The 20,320-nt window shown below is 36.7% G+C and overlaps 2 protein-coding genes across 5 annotated transcripts; both read left to right on the top strand.

Annotated features, from left to right (window-relative positions):
- The first annotated feature begins 2,266 nt into the window (after positions 1–2,266).
- On the top strand, positions 2,267–12,392 carry LOC110899090 (protein TOPLESS-RELATED PROTEIN 2). Its single transcript, XM_022145964.2, has 12 exons — positions 2,267–2,784; positions 3,647–4,127; positions 4,208–4,315; positions 4,415–4,504; positions 4,581–4,763; positions 4,865–4,993; positions 9,857–9,952; positions 10,042–10,227; positions 10,353–10,525; positions 10,760–10,979; positions 11,161–11,279; positions 12,303–12,392. Exons 1-11 carry the CDS (start codon positions 2,342–2,344, stop codon positions 11,221–11,223), a joined length of 2,172 nt encoding a protein of 723 aa, XP_022001656.2. The 5' UTR covers positions 2,267–2,341; the 3' UTR covers positions 11,224–11,279; positions 12,303–12,392.
- LOC110899091 (protein TOPLESS-RELATED PROTEIN 2) lies at positions 11,950–19,616 on the top strand. 4 transcript variants are annotated; one of them, XR_004875701.1, is made up of 12 exons: positions 11,953–12,392; positions 12,484–12,666; positions 12,752–12,847; positions 12,922–13,107; positions 13,987–14,159; positions 14,322–14,611; positions 15,774–15,831; positions 15,916–16,022; positions 17,276–18,017; positions 18,114–18,355; positions 18,728–19,287; positions 19,373–19,616. XR_004875701.1 is itself a non-coding variant. In XM_022145965.2 (6 exons), the coding sequence occupies exons 1-6, from the start codon at positions 12,306–12,308 to the stop codon at positions 14,560–14,562; spliced, it is 987 nt and encodes a 328-aa protein (XP_022001657.1). In that variant the 5' UTR covers positions 11,950–12,305; the 3' UTR covers positions 14,563–14,692. The 4 variants fall into 4 exon arrangements, 1 of the variants encoding a protein (XP_022001657.1); XR_004875699.1 differs by lacking the exons at positions 17,276–18,017; positions 18,114–18,355; positions 18,728–19,287; positions 19,373–19,616 and adding an exon at positions 16,110–16,636 and having other exon boundaries at positions 11,950–12,413; XR_004875700.1 differs by lacking the exons at positions 17,276–18,017; positions 18,114–18,355; positions 18,728–19,287; positions 19,373–19,616 and adding an exon at positions 16,220–16,632 and having other exon boundaries at positions 11,950–12,413.
- Positions 19,617–20,320: the final 704 nt, after the last annotated feature.

Genomic DNA, 20,320 nt, shown 5'->3' with positions numbered 1-20,320 from the left:
GGATCTTGCAAATCCATAAGATACCTGAAGTCTGTTGTTTTTGTTTTCTTTGTACATTTATGATCCGCCTGTGGATCTTATTACATTCCAGTCTGTATATTCGTAAACTCGAACACTCAGACAATATGGTTTGTAATAGTTTATTCACCAAGCCTTCTGCTGTGCTATAATATTGTGTGTATTGACAATGATGATATCACCTACGTCACGTTACTCCCCGTCGGGCCCACCGGTAATATGTGGAAATATCGGGGTGTGACAATAGGCGCCGAAGTACTAATATAATTGAAAACAACAAATGGCTGATAACAAGCATTTGGGGGGATTGGTTGAAGTTGATCTGAGCAATGAAGTTTGAAATATCTCCAACATATTGACAACTACAATGGTCCGAAAGGAGCTTTATTTATCGAGACTACTGTTTCGCCCATCGATTAGAAATTATTATGCTGTATTTTACTGAATGGTGTTTTGTTTTTCGAACTTTCTTTATTATATAGTATTTTTATACTAATTTTGGGAGGAAGCAAATAGCTTTAGAATGACTCACATCTACAATCAAAGATAGGATTTAGACATATTTTATATAGTTAGCTCTTTTTGACACTTTCATATTTTATATAATTAGTTGGTTAAAATTATTAACCATGTTTGTTATTTAAATTAGAGCTAATTACATAGTTAGTCCTTGTGTTTTGCACAATAGTTTAAAATCACATTCTAGGGTACTAACTTATAATTTTGTAACGTTTGGAGGTATTAACGTTATTTGTAGGTTTAAAATCACATTCTATTAGTACCTAAATATGTTATTTTGTGCAAACCACAGGGACTAATTATGTTAATACCCTAGAAGTTAATACCCTAGAAGGTGATTTTAAACTATTAGTATATAAGTATGTTCTTTTGTGCAAACCACAGGGACTAACTATGTAATTAACTCTTTAAATTAATTAAATAAATATTTAGGGTTGAGAGTTTAAAAGCTTGTAATAGTGGCAAAGGTCTGTTTATCTTTTCAAAGCTCTGTTGTTGTGAACAGATGTTTGAAAATAAAACAACGGTTGATACATATGTTGACTTTAGTCAACAGATAGATGAAAACAGATGTTTGAAACCACCGTTGGGTTAAAACTGTGGTTTAAAACCACTGTTGGGTTAAAACAATGTTTTGTGGAGGTTGAAGGTGGTTGAAACGACTGTTGAGTTAAAACAGTGTTTTTTGGAGAAAGAACATGCTTGAATGCAAATGTTGTTTTGTTCACAAAGATTAATAAATCGTATATTTTTGTATTTTATATACTCTAAACTTTAAGTATTTACCGACTGACTTATCTATTTATAAATATAACCATATTCACCATTTATATATATTATGCGTGGTTTTCTAAAAGTTACCCGTGTTTACACACGGGTCTTACCACTAGTAACTATAATAGCAAAAAAATGTAATTGAGAAACGCAAAAGGTATAACTTAATGCGTGCAGGACACGAGAAACAATTTTTAAGGGGAGTGGGGTGGTCACAAGTAATGAAATTCCATCACTCACAAACATCCAATCATGTTCCGCCATGTCAGCAACCACTATTCTATCACTCACAAGCATTCTTTAGTTGCGGTGGTCATCACTAGTGATGGGATTCCAACGTACAAGTATTAATACACAATGTACAAGTCATACACATATAATCAACAATTGTTCAACGCGTGATATTATCAACGCGTTAAAAGTTCCACTCATTATTTTTGTGGGTGGCGACGGTGTGCTAATCTCCATCACTCGTGACACCCCCACTCCCCTAAAATGAAAATGTTGTGATTTTCCCTTATTTTGTGTGGTTGAAAGAAAGAAACGGATATGGTGAATACTGTACTAGGGGCATGTTTGGCTAAGCTTTTTAAACAAACTTATTGACTTGCTTTTTCAAAAAGACAATAAGTCAAAATATTGTTTGGTTAATTGAAAAGTCCTTTTTAAAACAACTTTTCACTAAAGAGAAAAAGTCATTTTTGAAAAGTCAGAAATTTGTGACTTTTTAGAGTTTTTCAACTCAATTACAAATTTACCCCTTACCAAACAACTTTTTTACCCTCTACCTAACAACTTTTCAATATAAGGAATGTCTTTTTTAGTAATTTTGGCTTTTCTCACCTAATAAGCTAATCCAAACATTTTTTAAAAACTATTTTTCAAAAAGTCACAAGTCATAAGTACTTTCCATAAAAAGTCTTTTTTGAGTTAAATAAGTTAGCCAAACATGCCCTACCTTTCTTACCAGTATAGCTTGCGATTCCTTGGAGCTCATCTTTTTCTATGCTATTCTTGTTCGGCCATCAAGATGTCGGAGATATTAGCTCTCATAACACACTTTGAACATCTCAAAATACAGCTGGAACCTATAAAATCAGCAACCAACAACTTTGCAGATGAAAATTGCATTGGCAAAGGAGGGTTCGGGAAAGTCTACAAAGGAGAACTCCTCCATCACAAGGGTCAGAGCATTGTTGCTATAAAGCGTTTAGATCGTAGATTTGGGCAAGGAAACCCAGAATTTTGGAATGAGATTATTATGCTTTATCAATACAAACATAAAAATATTGTGTCACTATTAGGGTTTTGTGACGAGAGTAATGAGAAGATTCTTGTATACGAGTATGCATCTAATGGAAGTCTAGACTTGTCTCTTAACAGTGATAACCTAACATGGATTCAACGTTTGAAGATTTGCATTGGGGCGGCACGTGGACTAGCGTACCTTCACAATCCAGGTAAGACGACCCAACAAAGAGCAGGGCCGTCTCCGAAAATTCAAAAAAAAATTTGGCCCTGTGCGAGATAAAAAATTTGGGCCTTGTTCGCAAATCCCCGTGTGTTCAAATAATCAAAGTCTAAACACTAATTTCTAAACATTCGCAAATCGGGGAAGCAAAATTTTAATATGCACGTCACATGTTTAAATAAAAATAGGGTTCAAGTATCATCTAAAATCGATATGACAATTAGCACACTTAGTTATAGGATCGTTAATAAATCCAAGCTTTATGTCATAAATAAATTAATACACCTAATATTAGTTTCGCACAATTGAGACAAACAAAAATAACTAACACTTTAATCCTTTCAACAAAATGAATTATGTAAACATATCCAAATTAGTTTGGCAACACAAACCCTAATAAAATAAATAAATCTACAAATTTTTGAAACTTACAAATTTAAACATGAGAATATGTAAAGTTTATTTTTATGTAACTTTTTAAATGAGAAATAAAATACTACAAATTCATGGAGAGAAAGTTTATACATTGCAGCTTGCAAATTCATGTGGGTCTATGGGGCCCTTCCCCATTTCCCTATTAGTCTATTACCCTATTAACAAGTTAATACAAATAACCCTTTAGCCCAAATAAAACATGATTGTCAAAAAAGAATATATGAGCGCACCAGTTCGGAATCGAACCCGGAAACTTTAGTTCCCTATGTAGTTGCCGCACCGCATCCAAGAAGCTACAGATATTATGTTTTTTACTTTTCTTAAACAAATTTATATACAATATCTATATAATTTTAAATAATTTTGGGCCCTTCAAGACTTTGGGCCCTATGCGGTGGCACCTCCCGCACAGGCCCAAAGCCGGCCCTGACAAAGAGTGTTGCACCGCGATATCAAAAGCTCCAACATTCTTTTAGACGAAAACTGGAACGCAAAGATCTCAGATTTAGGCCTGTCTAAATTGGGCCCTGCCAACCAACATATCACGTTTCTTGTCTCTGACCCTGTAGGCACGATCGGGTATTGGGATCCACTGTACATAGAGACGGGATATTTAACAAAAGAATCTGATGTTTACTCGTTCGGGGTCATGTTGTTTGAGATATTATGTGGGAGATTGTCTCTTTACAGCAAGAATGATAAACGTAGGCCATTAACAGGTCTGGTGAAAGAATACTACAAAAAGAACAAAATAAATGAACTCATATATACTAATATACAGGATGAAGTAAATGCTAAATCGTTGACGGCATTTACTACAATAGCTCATCAGTGTTTGAACACAAACTGTGAAAAACGTCCACTGATGACCGAGGTGGTAAGTATGCTTGAAAATGCGCTTGTTTATCAGGTAAGTCGTGTGTATCCTTCCACTAGTTCGTTCCAAGCAATTATTGTTAACTTTTGACCATTAAGTTGTGCACATCGCAGGCTAATGCTCAATGCAGTAAGGTTATGGATGGCGAGGAAAATACTATAATAGTTGATTCCTCTCACCTAAAAGCTCTAACGTTGCCGGATCGAAAGGCTTCCAACAAGGTGTGTTCCATATATCCTTTTTCGGCTTATATTCAATTATCATGTCCGGTTCCTTTTATGATTGTTTACTAGCCATATGGTATCGATCATTGCCTTCAGGTTATGCAGCTTATTTATACCAATTCGGGGTCAGGTTTAATTGTACTTTCTTCGAGTGGCCTTGTTAAACAGTGGCGCTGGCAAAAACAGGTATGTGATCCATTTGGGAAGGTATGAACATTTTATCATAAGTGTTGAATTCTGAGTTCTCTTTGTACATGTTTAGTCAACTGCATCTATCGTCCCCCAGTTGTGGTATCCTATTAGTGGGGTTCTAATGGCTAATCATTTAAATGAGAATACACCCGCTGAGGAATCAGTAGCATGCATTGCTTTGACAAAGAATGATTGTTATGTCTTGTCTGCATCTGGGGGTAATATCTCCCTGTTCGATATGATGACTTCCAAGGTATCTAAATCAATAGATAAATTTACTTTGTTATTCAATTCTGAAATATCAATATGAGATGCATAACTGGCAAATGGTTGACTGATATGGTCAAACTTCAGACTCGGAAAACTTTCATGTCCCCACCGCCTGCAGCCACATGCTTGGCTCTGCATCCCCAGGACAACAATACCCTTGCCATTGGAATGGAGGACTCTACAATAGAAATTTACAATATTAGGATTGATACGGTATCTATTTTTGCTTTTTAATTTGTACCCAAGTTGTGTTCGTCTTAACAGCATTTGCTCTTTACTTAACTATGCTTGTTGGCCCGAACTTGGATCTTGATCTCTAACGAGCGTGAATAACTTGAATAAACACACGTTTGAAATATACTTGATAACTGCCGAATTGATAACCGTCTGAATAGGGGAGTTTGGCAGCGGCTTTATAGGGATCAAGGGGTGTGTCTCTAATAGTCACAACGTTTCACAAGAGGTGTGACTGTTCGAAATAACCGCCATTCGGTTATGAGGACACACCGGTTCGCTAATCGGCCCAAACTCCCTTTTCCATATCCGGCTTCTAATCGGGCTGCATATATACAATCTGTTCGACCCAACTGATGGCCTACGGCCCAAACTAAATACATAAACATAACCTATTGTTCGACCCATTACTAAATAACATAAAAACAAATAAACATAAAACAGGCCCGAGGCCCATGTTCTTGACTCGGATGTTTCTTGCTTACCGAAACAAACTTCATTCTCCCCCTTAAGCAAGAAATATCCGAGCTCTTCGATCCGTTTACTCCTTGCGGTTGTTGGTGACTTCGATCTTCACCACCACGTCATCATCACTTGAATCTTCGATCCATCCGCAATTGCTCGAGCTCTCGGCCATTCCAACTTTCTCTCTTGCACGCTCCTTCTTGATGTTCCAGTGACTATCAAGTCATCAACGTAGACTCCAACTATTAGTGTAGAGGCTTCACTTGTTCTTGTATAGATTGCGCTTTCTAAAGTACACTTCTTGAAGTTAAGTGACTTTAGGGTTTGATCTAATTTCGTATTCCAAGCTCTTGGTGCTTGTCTCAATCCATACAGTGCTTTTGATAGTCTGTAAACCTTTCCTTCATTTCCTGGCTTTATAAATCCTTCTGGTTGTGATACATAGACTTCCTCTTTGAGGTCTCCGTGTAAGAATGCAGATTTCACATCTAGATGATGTACCTCCCAACCTTGATATGCTGCTAAAGCCAACATTAGTCGTACCGTCTCCATACGTGCTACTGGTGCAAAGACTTCGTCAAAGTCTATTCCATGTTGCTGAACATATCCCTTTGCAACTAGCCTTGCTTTGTGTCTGACAATATTTCCATTTGCATCTTTCTTAGTCTTGAATACCCACTTTAAGCCTATTGCCTTGTGATCTCTTGGCAATTCCGTCAAGCTCCAAGTGTTATTCTTGTTTATCGAGTCTAACTCAGCCTTCATTGCTTCAATCCACTTTCTGTCACTAGATGCTTCCTTGTAATTCCTTGGTTCTTCTTCAGCGAGTAATAATTCATGTGGATCTAACTGAATTTCTTCTGTTTCGTCATACAGTTCTTCGAGACTTCTTAGTCTTACTGGAGTATTGCTGATATTTCCTGTTGTACTTTCAGAAGTGGATGGACCTCCATTTTGTATGTTGCTTGAATTTCCTGCTGAGTTCTGATTGTATGAATATGCTGGCGGTGTTACATAGGAGTCTTGTTCTTCTGTCTGATCTACTCCTGAATCGTCATGATGTGGCCCGCTACTGCCTGGTCCGCTACTGCCTGGACTACTTGGCTCATTTTCTTCTAACTCTGGTGGTATGTCATCTTCATGAATGACAAAGTTCGTCCATTCGGGATTCCCTGAATCTACCGTTTCCATATAACTATCCCAGTTCCATGGTTGACCTTCCATGAACTTTACATCTCTACTGACACATATCTTGTTCTTTGCTGGATCATATAATCTATACGCCTTTGATCCTTCTTCTATTCCAAGATAAACCATAGGTGCGCTTCTATCGTCTAACTTCTTTTGTTGAAGTGGTAATACCTTAGCGTAAGCAGTGCAGCCAAAGACTTTCAAATGTTCTAGATTTGGCTTCCTTCCTTTCAGTGCTTCAAATGGTGTCTTATTCACCAGGGCTTTTGTCGGAACCCTGTTTAGTACGTATATCGCGTGTCGTACCGCTTCACCCCAAAAATTCTGTGGTATGTTCATTGCCTTTAACATACTGCGAGTAGTGGATAACATCGTCCTGTTTCGCCTTTCTACTACTCCATTTTGCTGTGGGGAGTATGGTGCTGTAAGCTGTCTTGCTATGCCATTTGTTTTGCAATACTTGTTGAATTCAGCCGATGTGAATTCACCTCCTCTATCCGTCCTTAGCATTTTTAACTTGGTCTGCGCTTCCTTTTCCACCTTTTCTTTGAACTCCTTGAATGTTTCGAATGCTTGATCCTTGGAAGTTAGTAAATATGCCCACATGTAGCGAGTACAGTCGTCTACAAGTAAGAATATATACTTCTTCCCAGCATGTGTTGGTGGAGTTATAGGACCACACAAATCTCCATAGACTAAGTCCAGAGGTTTTAAAGATCTGAACTTTGCCTGATTTGGAAATGGTGCCCTACTATGCTTTCCTAATAAGCATGCGTCACAGACTTGACTAGCATGACTTATTTGGGGAACTCCATGTACCAAGTTCTTACGAGTCATTTCCTTAATAGCGTCGAAGTGTAAATGGCCTAACCTCGCGTGCCATAACCATGCTATGTCTTCCGTCTTTGATAGTAAGCAGATTGGTTTTCCTGTTTTCAGTTTGACCTTGTACAGCCTGTTCTTCAATCTTTTGACTCGCATTAGTAGCTTTCTGTTTCGATCTCGGATAGTCAGTAAGTCTCCGTCCATAACCACTTTGCAACCAGTTTCTGTAAGTTGTCCGAGGCTCAATATATTGGTCTTCAGACTTGGAATGTAGTATACTTGTGAAACAATCTTTTGTTCTTGATTCATACATTCCAGTAGTATTGAACCTTTGCCTTTAATTTCTACGTGTGACCCATCACCAAAACGTACTTGCCCTGTCACCGTTTCATCTAATTCCTTGAAGTGACTTCGCACTCCTGTCATGTGGTTGCTGGCACCGTTGTCTAAGTACCATAGGTTTTCGTTTCCTGAGGCATAACTTGCCGGTTTTATCTGTTCCTCGTTTAGCAGAGCCCTTTCTTGAACATTTTCTTCTTGTATTGTCATCAACAATACGGGTGCTTCGTCTTCCTCGACGAGGTTTGAATGCTCTTGCACATCGTCTTTCTCAGAACAATCCTTCTTGTAGTGTCCAAACTTTTGACACTTGAAACATTGGATCTTACTTAAGTCGGTTCTTGCAAACTTCCTCCAGTTTCTTGAATTTCCATTTCTAGGCCTTGATGTAGATCCTTCGTTTCTGGGACTTTGCCTATTTCCGTTGTTTCGCCAATTTCCACGCGTCTGGTTAAACCTACCACGACCGCGGTTTCCAAATTGCCTTCCTCTGTTGTTATCCTGATGTGTAAACATAAGCCTATCTTGGCTTTCCCCTTGATTTCCTTTCTTTAACTTGAGACGTTCTTCATACGTCTTTAGTCTTCCGACCGCTTCTTGTAGCGTCATAGTTTCTAGATCAGAGTATTGTTCCATAGAGGCAACGATTTGAGTAAACCTATCTGGTACGCCATTTAGGAGTTTGCGTACTAGAGTCGGTTGACTCATAGTCGTTCCTACTTCTGTTGCTCGGGTAACGATACTATTGATCTTTGCGGTGAATGAATCAATAGTGTCGTCATCCTTCATTTGCAACATCTCAAATTCTGACATTAGCGTGTGCATACGCGCCTTTTGTACCCGATCTACGCCAACGTGTCTAATCCTTAGATTTTCCCAAATCTCCTTTGCAGTCTTACAACTTGCAACTTGCAATACAACGTCCTCTGGTATTGCTTGAAACAAATATGCAATGGCAGATTTATCTTTCTTGGTGTCTACCGTTGCATTTTCTGCCGGTTCAATCGTTTCCCACAAACCATTCGCTTCAAGAATCGTCTTGATACGAATAGCCCAAACCGTATAGTTTGTTGGTTTCAGTATCGGACACTGAAACTGGGAAAGAGAATTTCCATTTATCTGATTTTGCCCGGATGTTCCTGACATATCTTCTTTCCGAATAATCTTCACTTTTACTAAACTTTCCTTTTGGTTTCAATATATCTTAACAACCCCGATTCCCCGAATCGTGTAATAACCAAAACAACCAAATCAAACTAATTCGCACTATAACCCCGGAATCAAAACAAACGAACCCTAGATTCCTAACCGTTCGGTTCAACCGACTTCCTAGAACCGAAAATAAATTCTGAAATTGAAACTTTGCGAATTTAAACGAAATTGAAACCTGATCGCGAATTCCCTGCGATGCCTTGCGATTCCCACGCCTAGAGCCTGATGCTCTGATACCACTTTGTTGGCCCGAACTTGGATCTTGATCTCTAACGAGCGTGAATAACTTGAATAAACACACGTTTGAAATATACTTGATAACTGCCGAATTGATAACCGTCTGAATAGGGGAGTTTGGCAGCGGCTTTATAGGGATCAAGGGGTGTGTCTCTAATAGTCACAACGTTTCACAAGAGGTGTGACTGTTCGAAATAACCGCCATTCGGTTATGAGGACACACCGGTTCGCTAATCGGCCCAAACTCCCTTTTCCATATCCGGCTTCTAATCGGGCTGCATATATACAATCTGTTCGACCCAACTGATGGCCTACGGCCCAAACTAAATACATAAACATAACCTATTGTTCGACCCATTACTAAATAACATAAAAACAAATAAACATAAAACAGGCCCGAGGCCCATGTTCTTGACTCGGATGTTTCTTGCTTACCGAAACAAACTTCAATGCTATGCTAGTTTCTTGTTTAACATCTTTCTCTCTTTTTGTTTTTCCTTTTTCTACTGAATTCCTATGTTCTTCGTCGAAGGGGAAAATGTCATGTTATCTTACACCTGGTTGTTTTAATAGAGGTTATTCACGCTCGAAGGTCACCGGAAACGTATTACAGGACTTGCGTTTTCGCACGCTTTAAACTCACTGGTATCATCTGGAGCTGATGCTAAGGTCAGACAAGTGATGGATGAAATAGTAAATTCACTGTTTTCGTTACCCGTTGGCTGATATGATATTTGTATGTTGTGACTGGATTGCAGCTATGTATGTGGGATATTAAGTGCTGGGAAAAGCTGAAATCAAGAAGATTACAACCGCCTGATGGCTATCCATCCTCTTTGGTTGGAGATACTAAAGTTCAATACCATAATGACCAACACCGTCTCCTAGTAGTACATGAAAGTCAAATTGCTATCTATGATCCCAAACTGAAATGCTTGAAATTGGTATATAGTTTGACTGTCATGAAATTATTAAATTCTCATCTTCTGTACAATGATAATACCGAGGAATTCCACCTTTATAATAAGCAGATTATATCTTAGTTCAATTAAATTAAATTCTGTTGCAGTGGTCTCCAAGAGAATCTCTCTCTGCTCCGCTTTCAAGTGCAGTATACTCATGTGACAGCCTACTAATATTCACCGGATTTTTGGATGGTGCTGTTAATGTTTTTGATGCAGAGAGTTTGACGCTTCGATGTCGGATACCATGTTATGCCTATATTTCGCCATCGATTTCTATGTATGCAACAAAAAAGGAACTTTAAAAAATGGTTATGCAGTCCCAGATCAATGATAAACTAATATATTTTGGGCAATTTTGCATCCGTTCGACTCCTTTGACCCGTTTCTTTTTTGTCCTTATATATTGATTTATCAGTTTGACCCATTAGTGATATAGCATAACCCAAATCAACCAGTTAGTAAGTATATGGGTCGAAATTATCAATTCTAATGATGTAGTTTGTTTTGGCAGTAGCAACAGCACCGCATATCCTATGGTTATTGCACCACATCCGTCTGATCCTAACCAATTTTCTCTTGGAATGAATGACGGTTCAGTTCATGTGATTGAACCAGCAAATGCAGATTCAAATTGGGGTGGCTCAACACCTCAAGAAGAGGGTACTGTAGCATCATCCAGTTCTTCAAATTCAGCATTGAATAGTCAACCATTAGAATCCGTCGAGACGATGGTAAAGAATGTGAGAATATTGCTTGTTGATGATTTTTGAACCAAAACACACCATTACCATAGTAATGTAACTTTTAGATTCCATTATAAGATGTTAAACACTTCGTGGATGCTCTAGTGTACGTGCAGTAACCATGATTTTAACTTGTATTCTTATGTATGTGTAATTGGCCACATTGCAGGCTAGTGCGGAAAAGAGTAAGGTTGTGGATGGCGCTGACAAGACTGAAAGCTCTCAGAAATAATTGATTCTTTTCACCTTAAATCCCTGAGGTTGCCTGTTCCATTGGCTGACAGCAAGGTGTGTTTCATATATGTTTGTTTGCCTTATAATTGTAGGGTTTTTAAAAAAAAAAATCGTGTGACTTGGATAACTTTCAAACCATTGCATTGGTTGGGGTGAAACGTCGCAACCCCTTGTGAAAGATTGCAACAGATGACAACTACAAGCGGTGCAGTTATACTTATACAGATGCATCAGTGGGAAAGTACAAACTGATCACCGAGTTGCAACTGATCCAAGTTGTGACAGCTTGATCAGTTGCCACTGATGACATTGGCAACCGAAGCTCAGTCGTTGCCGATGCACAGTTGCTACTGATCACTTGCCACCAGTACTGATCAGTTGCCACTAAAATGATACTGATGATCAGTTCCAGTTGCTCATCAATCTCCTAGCCATTTTCCACTGATCAGGCATATCTGAAGTAAGAATTAGCCAATATAAAATCCAGTTATCGAAAATAGCTTAATCTAATAAAAAATCACCAACAATATTCAATTGTCATGTGTAGTCCTTGGTTTTAAAATGCGCTCTGCGCGACGCGCTGATCACATCAGGTGATGCGATGCGTTGCGATTACATGATGCAAGGATGATGCGCTCGCATGATGCTCACATTTTTTCTGAAATCAACCACTATAGAGTAAAATTGTAGAATGAGCTGATGAAGTTGTTAAGTGAGTTCCTACATAGATTACTTGTACCTTTTGCATATACTACTTGTACACATAAGAGTTCTAAGGCTTATTTTGGTTATATTGAACTTCTCTGACAGTACTAGAACTATTTTTTTTGTATTTATTTATTTGAATCTCTAAATTTTTAGTGTTTAAGATTAACAAGTTAAAATATATCCAATACATAATTTTTGAAATAACAAACGCCTCGCATACTTGATGCACACGCATCACGCATTACGCATCGCACATCGGCTTTTGGGATCAAAACACATCGGAGCACATCACACATTTTAAAACCAAGGTCTATTAATTCCCATTTGTTTTTTGTTTATTAGTCATTTAATACCAGTTAGTATCTTCAGGTTATGCAGCTTATATATACAAATTCTGGGTCAGGTTTACTTGTGCTTGCTTCCAGTGGCATTCATAAACTGTGGAAGTGGCAACAAAAGGTATGTAATCCATCTGGGAAGGTATGAACATTTCTGATTTTAACATTTGACCAAAATGTATTGAATTCTGATTTATCTTGTACATGTCCAGTCAACTGCATCTATCGTCCCCCGGTTGTGGCATCCTGTAAATGGGGCTGTAATGTTTAATGATGTAAATGAGAGTAAACCCACTGAAGAGTCGGCGTCATGCATTGCTTTGTCAAAGAATGATGCTTATGTCTTGTCTGCCTCTGGTGGGAAAGTCTCCCTGTTCAACATGATGACCTTCAAGGTATCAGAAAGTGACAATCTTATGTTAACAGTTTTTTTCGTTTTTCTCCAAAATCATCTTAGTTTACATCTGATTGTTTTACTAGACCAAAATCAGGCTTAAAGGTCACCAGAAACAGATTACTGGACTTGCATTTTCAGAGGCTTTAAACTCACTGGCCTCGTCTGGAGCTGATGCTCAGGCAAGTGATCAATGAAGTAGTAAGTTGTCTGTTTTCCTTTGAAGTTGGCTAATGACATATTTGTATGTTTGCAGCTATGTATCTGGAATATTGATGGATGGGGGAAGTTGAAATCAAGAAGCTTACAATCGCCACCCGGCTATACATCCTCACTGGTAGGAGATACTAAAGTTCAATACCATAAGTATCAACTCAACCTCCTAGTTGTACATGAAAGTCATATTGCTATATATGACCCTGATTTGGTATGTTTGAAATTGGTAAGTAGTAGGACTCGCAGATGACGGGAGTAAAGAAATTTGCCGTTCAAAAAAAAAAGTAGGACTCGCACCTTTTCTAATATTAGGGTGCATTTGGTTCACTGTTTCCTTTTTTCGAAAGAATTGGAATTCGCTAAAAAGAATTTGATTCCATCAAAGGAATTTGAATTTGTAATGAATTTGGGTGACGACACAATAATAAAGGAACAAAAATCTCTCACTATGGCCACCACCCACCGGTCACACCACCTTCGATGACACCGCACTACACCGCCATCCCCACCACCTTGGCACCGCCACCACCACCCTGACCACGCACCTCGACTGCAACTGGTTAGTGGTTACTGCCGCTCCTGCCACAGCCACCCCGCTGACCCATTCACTGCGACTGTGACCGTGTAACCGTGTTCGGGGTGACCGGTTGTGGCGGGGAGTAAACGATAGTGGTGGAAGGAGGCGGAGTGGCGAGGTGGGTGATGGCTGGGTGGGTGTTGTAGGGTAGCCGATGGGGCAGGGAGGGAGTGGCGGATGCAACGAAAGTGAGTGGTCGGAGATTCCATTTACTTTGGTTGCAGTCTTTCACATTTGAAAGGATGTTGAATTCCTTTAAATGTAGGAATTTGAGAAAATAAATTTCAACCAAACACAATAAGAATGAATTTGAGATTCCAATTCCAATAAATTATGGAAACCAAACACATTAAAAAATGAAATTCTAACTCAAATTCAACTGAATTCTGTGAACCAAACGCACCCTTAGGGTGTAGGTTCTTTAATCATGAGATGAAATTCTCATCTGAAGTCTAATGACAATATTGAGTTGATACCTTTTTGTGATTGGATATTATCTTAGTTCAATTAAATTTAATACTCTTGCAGTGGTCTCCTAGAGAACCTCTATCTGCTCCAATTTCAAGTGCCACATACTCATCTGACGGCCTACTAATATTCACCGGATTTTCAGATGGTGCTCTTGGCGTTTTTGATGCAGAGAGTTTGAGCCTTCGGTTTCATGTATCACCTTCTGCCTACATTTCACCATCAGTTTCCAGGTATCCAATATTCTGCCTATTCGACTCATTTGACCCGTTCCTTTCATCCTTATATATTTTGATTTACCCATTTGGTGATAAAACATAACCCAAATGAAGCAATTTGTATGTAAATAAATGGGCTGAAATTGTAACCTCTAATGATGTGTTTTGTTTTGGCAGCAGCAACAACACTGCATATCCTTTGGTTATTGCAGCACATCCATATGATTGTAACCAATTTGCTCTTGGAATGAGTGATGGTTCAGTTCAAGTCATTGAGTTCGGCGATGCAGATCCCAAGTCCGGCAGTTCGGCACCTCAAGAAATCGATACCTTAGCATCATCCAATGCTTCAAATTTATCGTTGAACAGTCAACAATTAGAAACGGTCCAGACGATGGTACAGAATATGAGAATATAAGCTTGTTGATGATGATGTTTTACCCAAATCACACCATAAGCATAGTAATGTAAGTTTCAGATTACATTTTTGTTTTTCCTTGATAAAGAAAGAAATATGAGGTGGCTTGCTACCTCAACCATTTCATCCAGATGTTTTCATTGAATTTCTGTGTTAAAATGAAGTTCTTAAATGTTCAAAGCCTCGTGCTGGGCCTATTTGGCCCCCCGAACTTTTCGCTCAGTAGTGTCCGGTAGGTAGTTTTCGTATAGAATATTTTAGGTATATACGTTTTCGACCCCCTGGTTTTATAATTTTTTTAGGTATATACGTTTTTGACCTCTCAGTCGGAAATCTCAAGCTTCGCCACTGACAGTTATAATGTTCTTTTAAAAGCTTAATCAGTTAAGTATTTATACAAATACTATTTCCGGGTCTAATTGAGTTTATAAATCAAAGACATTTGACTAAACAGAACATACAACCATCTTGTTTTAATTAATTTTGATCGACTATAACTTCACTGCAGAACATACAAACACATATCCCAATCAAGTTACTTTCTTTGAATGATAATCTCGACTCAAATTTTGAAATTTACCCTATATTAATTCACAAGTTTTGTTTGTGTGACATTTTTACTATTCAATTTTATACATTTCAATTTGTCCACTTGTCTACTCAAAACTAAACCCCCCAAAAACCTAACCCCCCCCCCCCCCACACACACACACCCACCCACCCAAGCTAAAATCTAAAAACTAAACCATAAAGCTAAACCCCCAAAAAACTTAAAAATCTAAAAAAAAACAATTTTTTAATGCGTTAGACTTGATTAGTGACTATATAGCTCAGTTGTTTTGTTTAGGGTTTGATGAGAGATGATTTAGTGTTTGTGGCTTGTGGATTGGTGAGAGAGAGAGTTTGAGGGTGGTTTGGGAGGAAGAGGGTGGGATGCAGAGGAAAACTGCACAAAAACCACCAGTTATACAGAAATGTCATTCCACTTGCGACTTTACTACATGAAATTGTTACTAGCAAATATAGGAAAACTGTACTTGTATTGCTCACTATGGTCTAAAACATAAATGCTAGGTGAACACGACTGTGTACTCCATTTGTGAACCTTTTTTCTATGATAAGTTAATCTTTCCTCCTTGCTGAGTTATTTTATTGTTTAAGTTTAGATGTGATCGTGTTGTTCTCTTGCTGAGTTTAGTCTTTATATTTAGTGATGACTTCACTGAAATAGGGTGCTTTTGCAAGTATAGTGGAAAGGAAAAATGACAAGTAAGCATCCTGAACACTATTCTGAGATTTATAAATATTTATTGTAGACTTACTGAATGATATATTAATACACTATATTTCCAGCTCGTAAAAGTCCAAGAATATTAAGGATTAAAGCAAAAAGTTTTTCAAACACAAAATCAAATCCAGACATACTTGATGACAGGGTTCTGAACACAGTGAAGAAACATGTAAGTAACAAAGTTATTTTAGATCAAATAATTACTTGAATAACAAATTGAAAGCAAACAATAAATTTTGTCGACATTTGGTTACAGATTCTGAATTGTCAGTGAATGTGGATCGAGAATTATGTATGACAAATGCATTTTCGTAGATCATTAAACAAATAAAATAAAGTTGTGGTTAAATTCTTTGATTTCAACAGAAAGATCAAGGAATTTGAAGGTGGTTTTAAGAAGACATAGGGATGAGATGCTAAAAGAACTACTTGTTGGTTTATAATAAAACACATGATGAAGTTAAATGTTTACACTTGTGTAAATAGTCCTAGTTAATATTGAATTTGTGTAATTAAGACACTTACACATGTGTAAATAGTCCTAGTTAATATTGAATTTGTGTAATTAAGACACTTACACATGTGTAAATAAGCTGTTTACACATATGTAAGCAAGCTGTTTATACATATTTTTAACTGCTTTCTATTGTTTTAACATAAGCAAAAAAGGAAAAACAAATGGTGAAAAAGGTTGCTGAAAAACAGCCAAATAAACTCCAAGTTGCCACATGTGAAGGTATGTAACATAAAAAAATATATAATAAAGTTTACATATGTGTATAAATCATCTTGGTTAGTGTTGAAGTTGAATGATTAATAAATTTACACGTGTAAATAAGATGTTTACATGTGTAAGTAATCCGTACGAATGTGTAAATCATCTTGGTTAGCATTGAATTAGAGTGATCAATCAATTTACACGTGTAAGTAATCTGTTTACGAATGTGTAAATCATCTTGGTTAGCATTGAATTTGAGTGATTAATCAATTTACACATGTGTAAATAAGATGTTTACACATGTGTAAGTAACCTGTTTACGAATGTGTAAATCGTCTCGGTTAGCATTGAATTAGGGTGATCAATCAATTTACACATGTGTAAGTGATTTGTTTATGAATGTGTAAATCATCTTGGTTAGCATTGAATTTGAGTGATCAAAGTATAAATAAGATGTTTATACATGTGTAAGTAATATGTCTACACATGTGTAAATCATCTTGGTTAGTAATGAATTTGAATGATTAATCAATTTACACATGTGAAAATCATCTTGGTTAGTAGCAAATTTGAGTGATTAATCAATTTACACGTGTAAGTAACCTAAGTTAATGATTGGTGATTAAGATGTTTACAAAAACTGATACTAATGCATATTACTTAAGAACGTGGTTTGAAATATTTTTGCGTATAATTTGAAACAGGAGGCAAAAAGAGAAAAAGAAAAGAAGCTAAACCGAAAAAGACAACAAAACAAAAAAATCAAAAGACGACTGAAGCGGGTACGAAGAAAGGGAAGACAAAAAATGTCAGGGACCCTTTGCTTTTTAGCATAAGAACAAGTCGTCTCGAAGAAAGTTGCACGAATGTGTATAATCTTTGAATGAAAAACAAAGAAAGATAGTCTGCAAAATGGGATTTGGCAAAATGTTATCATTAAAGATCGATACAATCCCAGGAAGCTTAGCATACTTTGTGGTTGACCATTTCGATCCCAACAAAATGGAAATAAGATTTGGAAGGATTGCTATCAAGGTAGATGAAGAAGCGATACACCAATTCCTAGGTCTTCAAATCGTGGTTTTGATGTGTTACCCTTTAAGCCACCCAAAGAGAACAACACAACACTTGGAAAAGCTTATTAAAAGGCATAATGACAAGTTGACGATTAAAGTGAAAAATATTTTCGAAAAGATAACTTTCGGAGATGATAAAGAGGGTTTTATGTTTAAGCCTGATTTCATTGTATTGTTTGTTAACACAATGGTCGAATGTCATTTTAACGGATTATGCAAAGCTGGAATCGTTGACATACTGAATGAAGATATGGACTTCTCAAAGATAGATTGGTGCAAATAAATTGTTCACATTATCAAAAGATGTAAAGATGGGTGGGTACAAAGGGACATGTCTTGCTACTTTTGCGGCGCACTAACTATTTTAACGGTATACCTTCATTCTTATACATTTTATATTTAACATTGTACTTTGATAAAAGCAGTAATGAGTATTTGAAAACTGTTTTGTAGCTCTTATATGTAGATAGTGTGACATGTAAAGGAATTAATGAAGAGCGAACAATTTCACGACTAGAATATTGGACGACGCAAAGGCTGCAGCTGAGAGAAGACATGGAGATTGAACAAGGGGGGTTTGGAAGAGGAGATTTCAGGGGGTTATTTGTTGCTGATGCTGAGGCAAGTGAAGAAACTAACTTGGAGAAAACAGAAACAGAAGAAAGTGAAGACAATGGACCAGGTTTGCCAGATCCAAACAACTTGGAGGTATTTGACACAACTGAGTAATAGATGAAATGTACATGTTAGAAGCTTAAAGCATGTAAGTTAGCTGGTTTACACATGTGTAAACCAGGATAAAATAATTTGATAATTAGAAACAAATAGGATCATAATTGGATCATTTGACTACATCAACAACAAATGATATATAATGTGGCCTTGATTCCAAATAATTTTAGTTTGATTTTAGTCATAGTTATTTTTGTTTGTTTTTGTTTCTTATTTACACACTTTCAATTGAGAATTTACACATGTGTAAAACAGAAACTTACACACGTGTAAAACATGTGCTTTTTGTTTATAATGGCATGTAAAACAAATGATTTGAATATTTTTTACATTTATCTCTTTGAGCAGACACATTTAAGAGAGGTTGGTACACATTACTACTGGATTGAAATGAACAAGGTCAAATTTAAGAAGGCAGTGGAAAAGGTGTTGGCAAACTTCCCAAAAAGAGAGGAAGTAAAATATTTTGTAGAAAGTTACAAGGAAAAGCTCAAAAAGTTTTTCTATTAGAAAGAAGATGAAACAACACCGCCACCACCAACAACAACAAATGACGAACCTCTTGAACTAACTATACCAAAAGGAACTGAAGCTCAAACACCTATACAAAAGGTTGATATCGATGGAACAGAAGACAAATGCAACTCAAATCAGATAGTATCCAGTCAACCAGGTTTCAGTTTAGGAATAAGCCTTATACAAGTTCCATTTGAAGAAAACTACACATAAGTGGATGTTGAAAAGCAAAATGCGAAGGATATAACAGAAAGACCGCATAGAATCAAACATCCAACATATGCATCAAAATCTCCGTATTTGGTAAGAGTAGTTGATATTTGCAAACCATTAACCAAAGAAGAGTTGAAGATCTAGGATTATTTGATGGAAGGTTCAGAAAAACAACAACTGTAAGCATTTTATCGGTTCTAAAATACGCCAGATAGAATATTCTATATCAAGTTTTAACATCACATTGTGAAACTTTGGATATAGGATTCAAGAAGACAACCCTGAAAAGGAATGTGATGGTGATACGTAAAAAGATGCATGCACATTATGTCAGGAAGCAATGGAGATTGAAACTGATTTTGGGTATGCATAATCAATTAAAGACTATAAAGAAGCAATTTAATTATGCATATATGTGTTGTAATATTGGCTTTGGGAGTCTTTCAAAAAAAATAGGAACACTATAAAGAAGCAATTTAATTACGGATATATGTGTTGTATGTTGGCTTTGGGAGTCTTTCAGAAAAAAAAAAAAAGAAATTTTCCTTTTTAACCCTAAAGTTTTATTGTTTGACAATTTAAGTTTAAACTTCTAATCTTTGTTTCCTTTTTAACCCAAAAGTTTTTATCTTTGACAATTTACCCTAAAGTTTTATTCTTTGACAATTTAAGTTTAAAATTTTTAATCTTTGTTTCCTTTTTAACCCTAAGTTTTAATCTTTGACCATTTAAGTTTAAAGTTTTAATCTTTAGTAATTTAACCCCTTTGATTAATTTGATTTTTTACTTCTAATTTAACAGTTTTCATCTATTGCGATTTAACCACTTTGATTTTTTTACTTATGTGTTGTAATCTTGGCTTTGGGGGTTTTTCAAAGAAAAAATGGTTATGCATATGATTGTTGTAACCTTGGCTTTCGGGGTTTTTCAAAAAAAAAAAAATTGATTTTTTTTACTTTTCACCCAAAAAGTATTTCATAAATTACTTTTAAGCCAAAACTATTTGTTTTTTTACTTTTAACACAAAACTTTTTATCTTTTGCAATCTATAATCAACTTTGGTCCTTTATATATAGTTTTCATTTTCCGCAATTTTTCCGCTTTATGCTACGTTCTAAATTTTGTGACTTAACAAATCGCACCGTGCGTCTTTGGTTTAGGGTTTTTACGTTTCGTTCTAAATTTTGCAAGTTAACACGACGCAACGTGCGT

Source organism: Helianthus annuus, chromosome 13, assembly GCF_002127325.2.
Source record: "Helianthus annuus cultivar XRQ/B chromosome 13, HanXRQr2.0-SUNRISE, whole genome shotgun sequence".
NCBI lineage: Eukaryota > Viridiplantae > Streptophyta > Magnoliopsida > Asterales > Asteraceae > Helianthus > Helianthus annuus.
Note: the sequence above shows the minus strand (reverse complement) of the source record. Positions and strands in the feature narration are given on the sequence as shown.

Bases quoted from the DNA above. Each gene is read 5' to 3' on its own strand.
- LOC110899090 (XM_022145964.2), top strand. From the start codon at position 2,342: ATGTCGGAGATATTAGCTCTCATAACACACTTTGAACATCTCAAAATA. The intron at 4,128-4,207 runs GTAAGTCGTGTG...TGCACATCGCAG, and splicing joins AAAATGCGCTTGTTTATCAG to GCTAATGCTCAATGCAGTAA. The intron at 10,526-10,759 runs GTATGCAACAAA...TTGTTTTGGCAG, and splicing joins ATTTCGCCATCGATTTCTAT to TAGCAACAGCACCGCATATC.
- LOC110899091 (XM_022145965.2), top strand. From the start codon at position 12,306: ATGCAGCTTATATATACAAATTCTGGGTCAGGTTTACTTGTGCTTGCT. The intron at 12,667-12,751 runs GTATCAGAAAGT...TTGTTTTACTAG, and splicing joins TCAACATGATGACCTTCAAG to ACCAAAATCAGGCTTAAAGG. The intron at 14,160-14,321 runs GTATCCAATATT...TTGTTTTGGCAG, and splicing joins ATTTCACCATCAGTTTCCAG to CAGCAACAACACTGCATATC.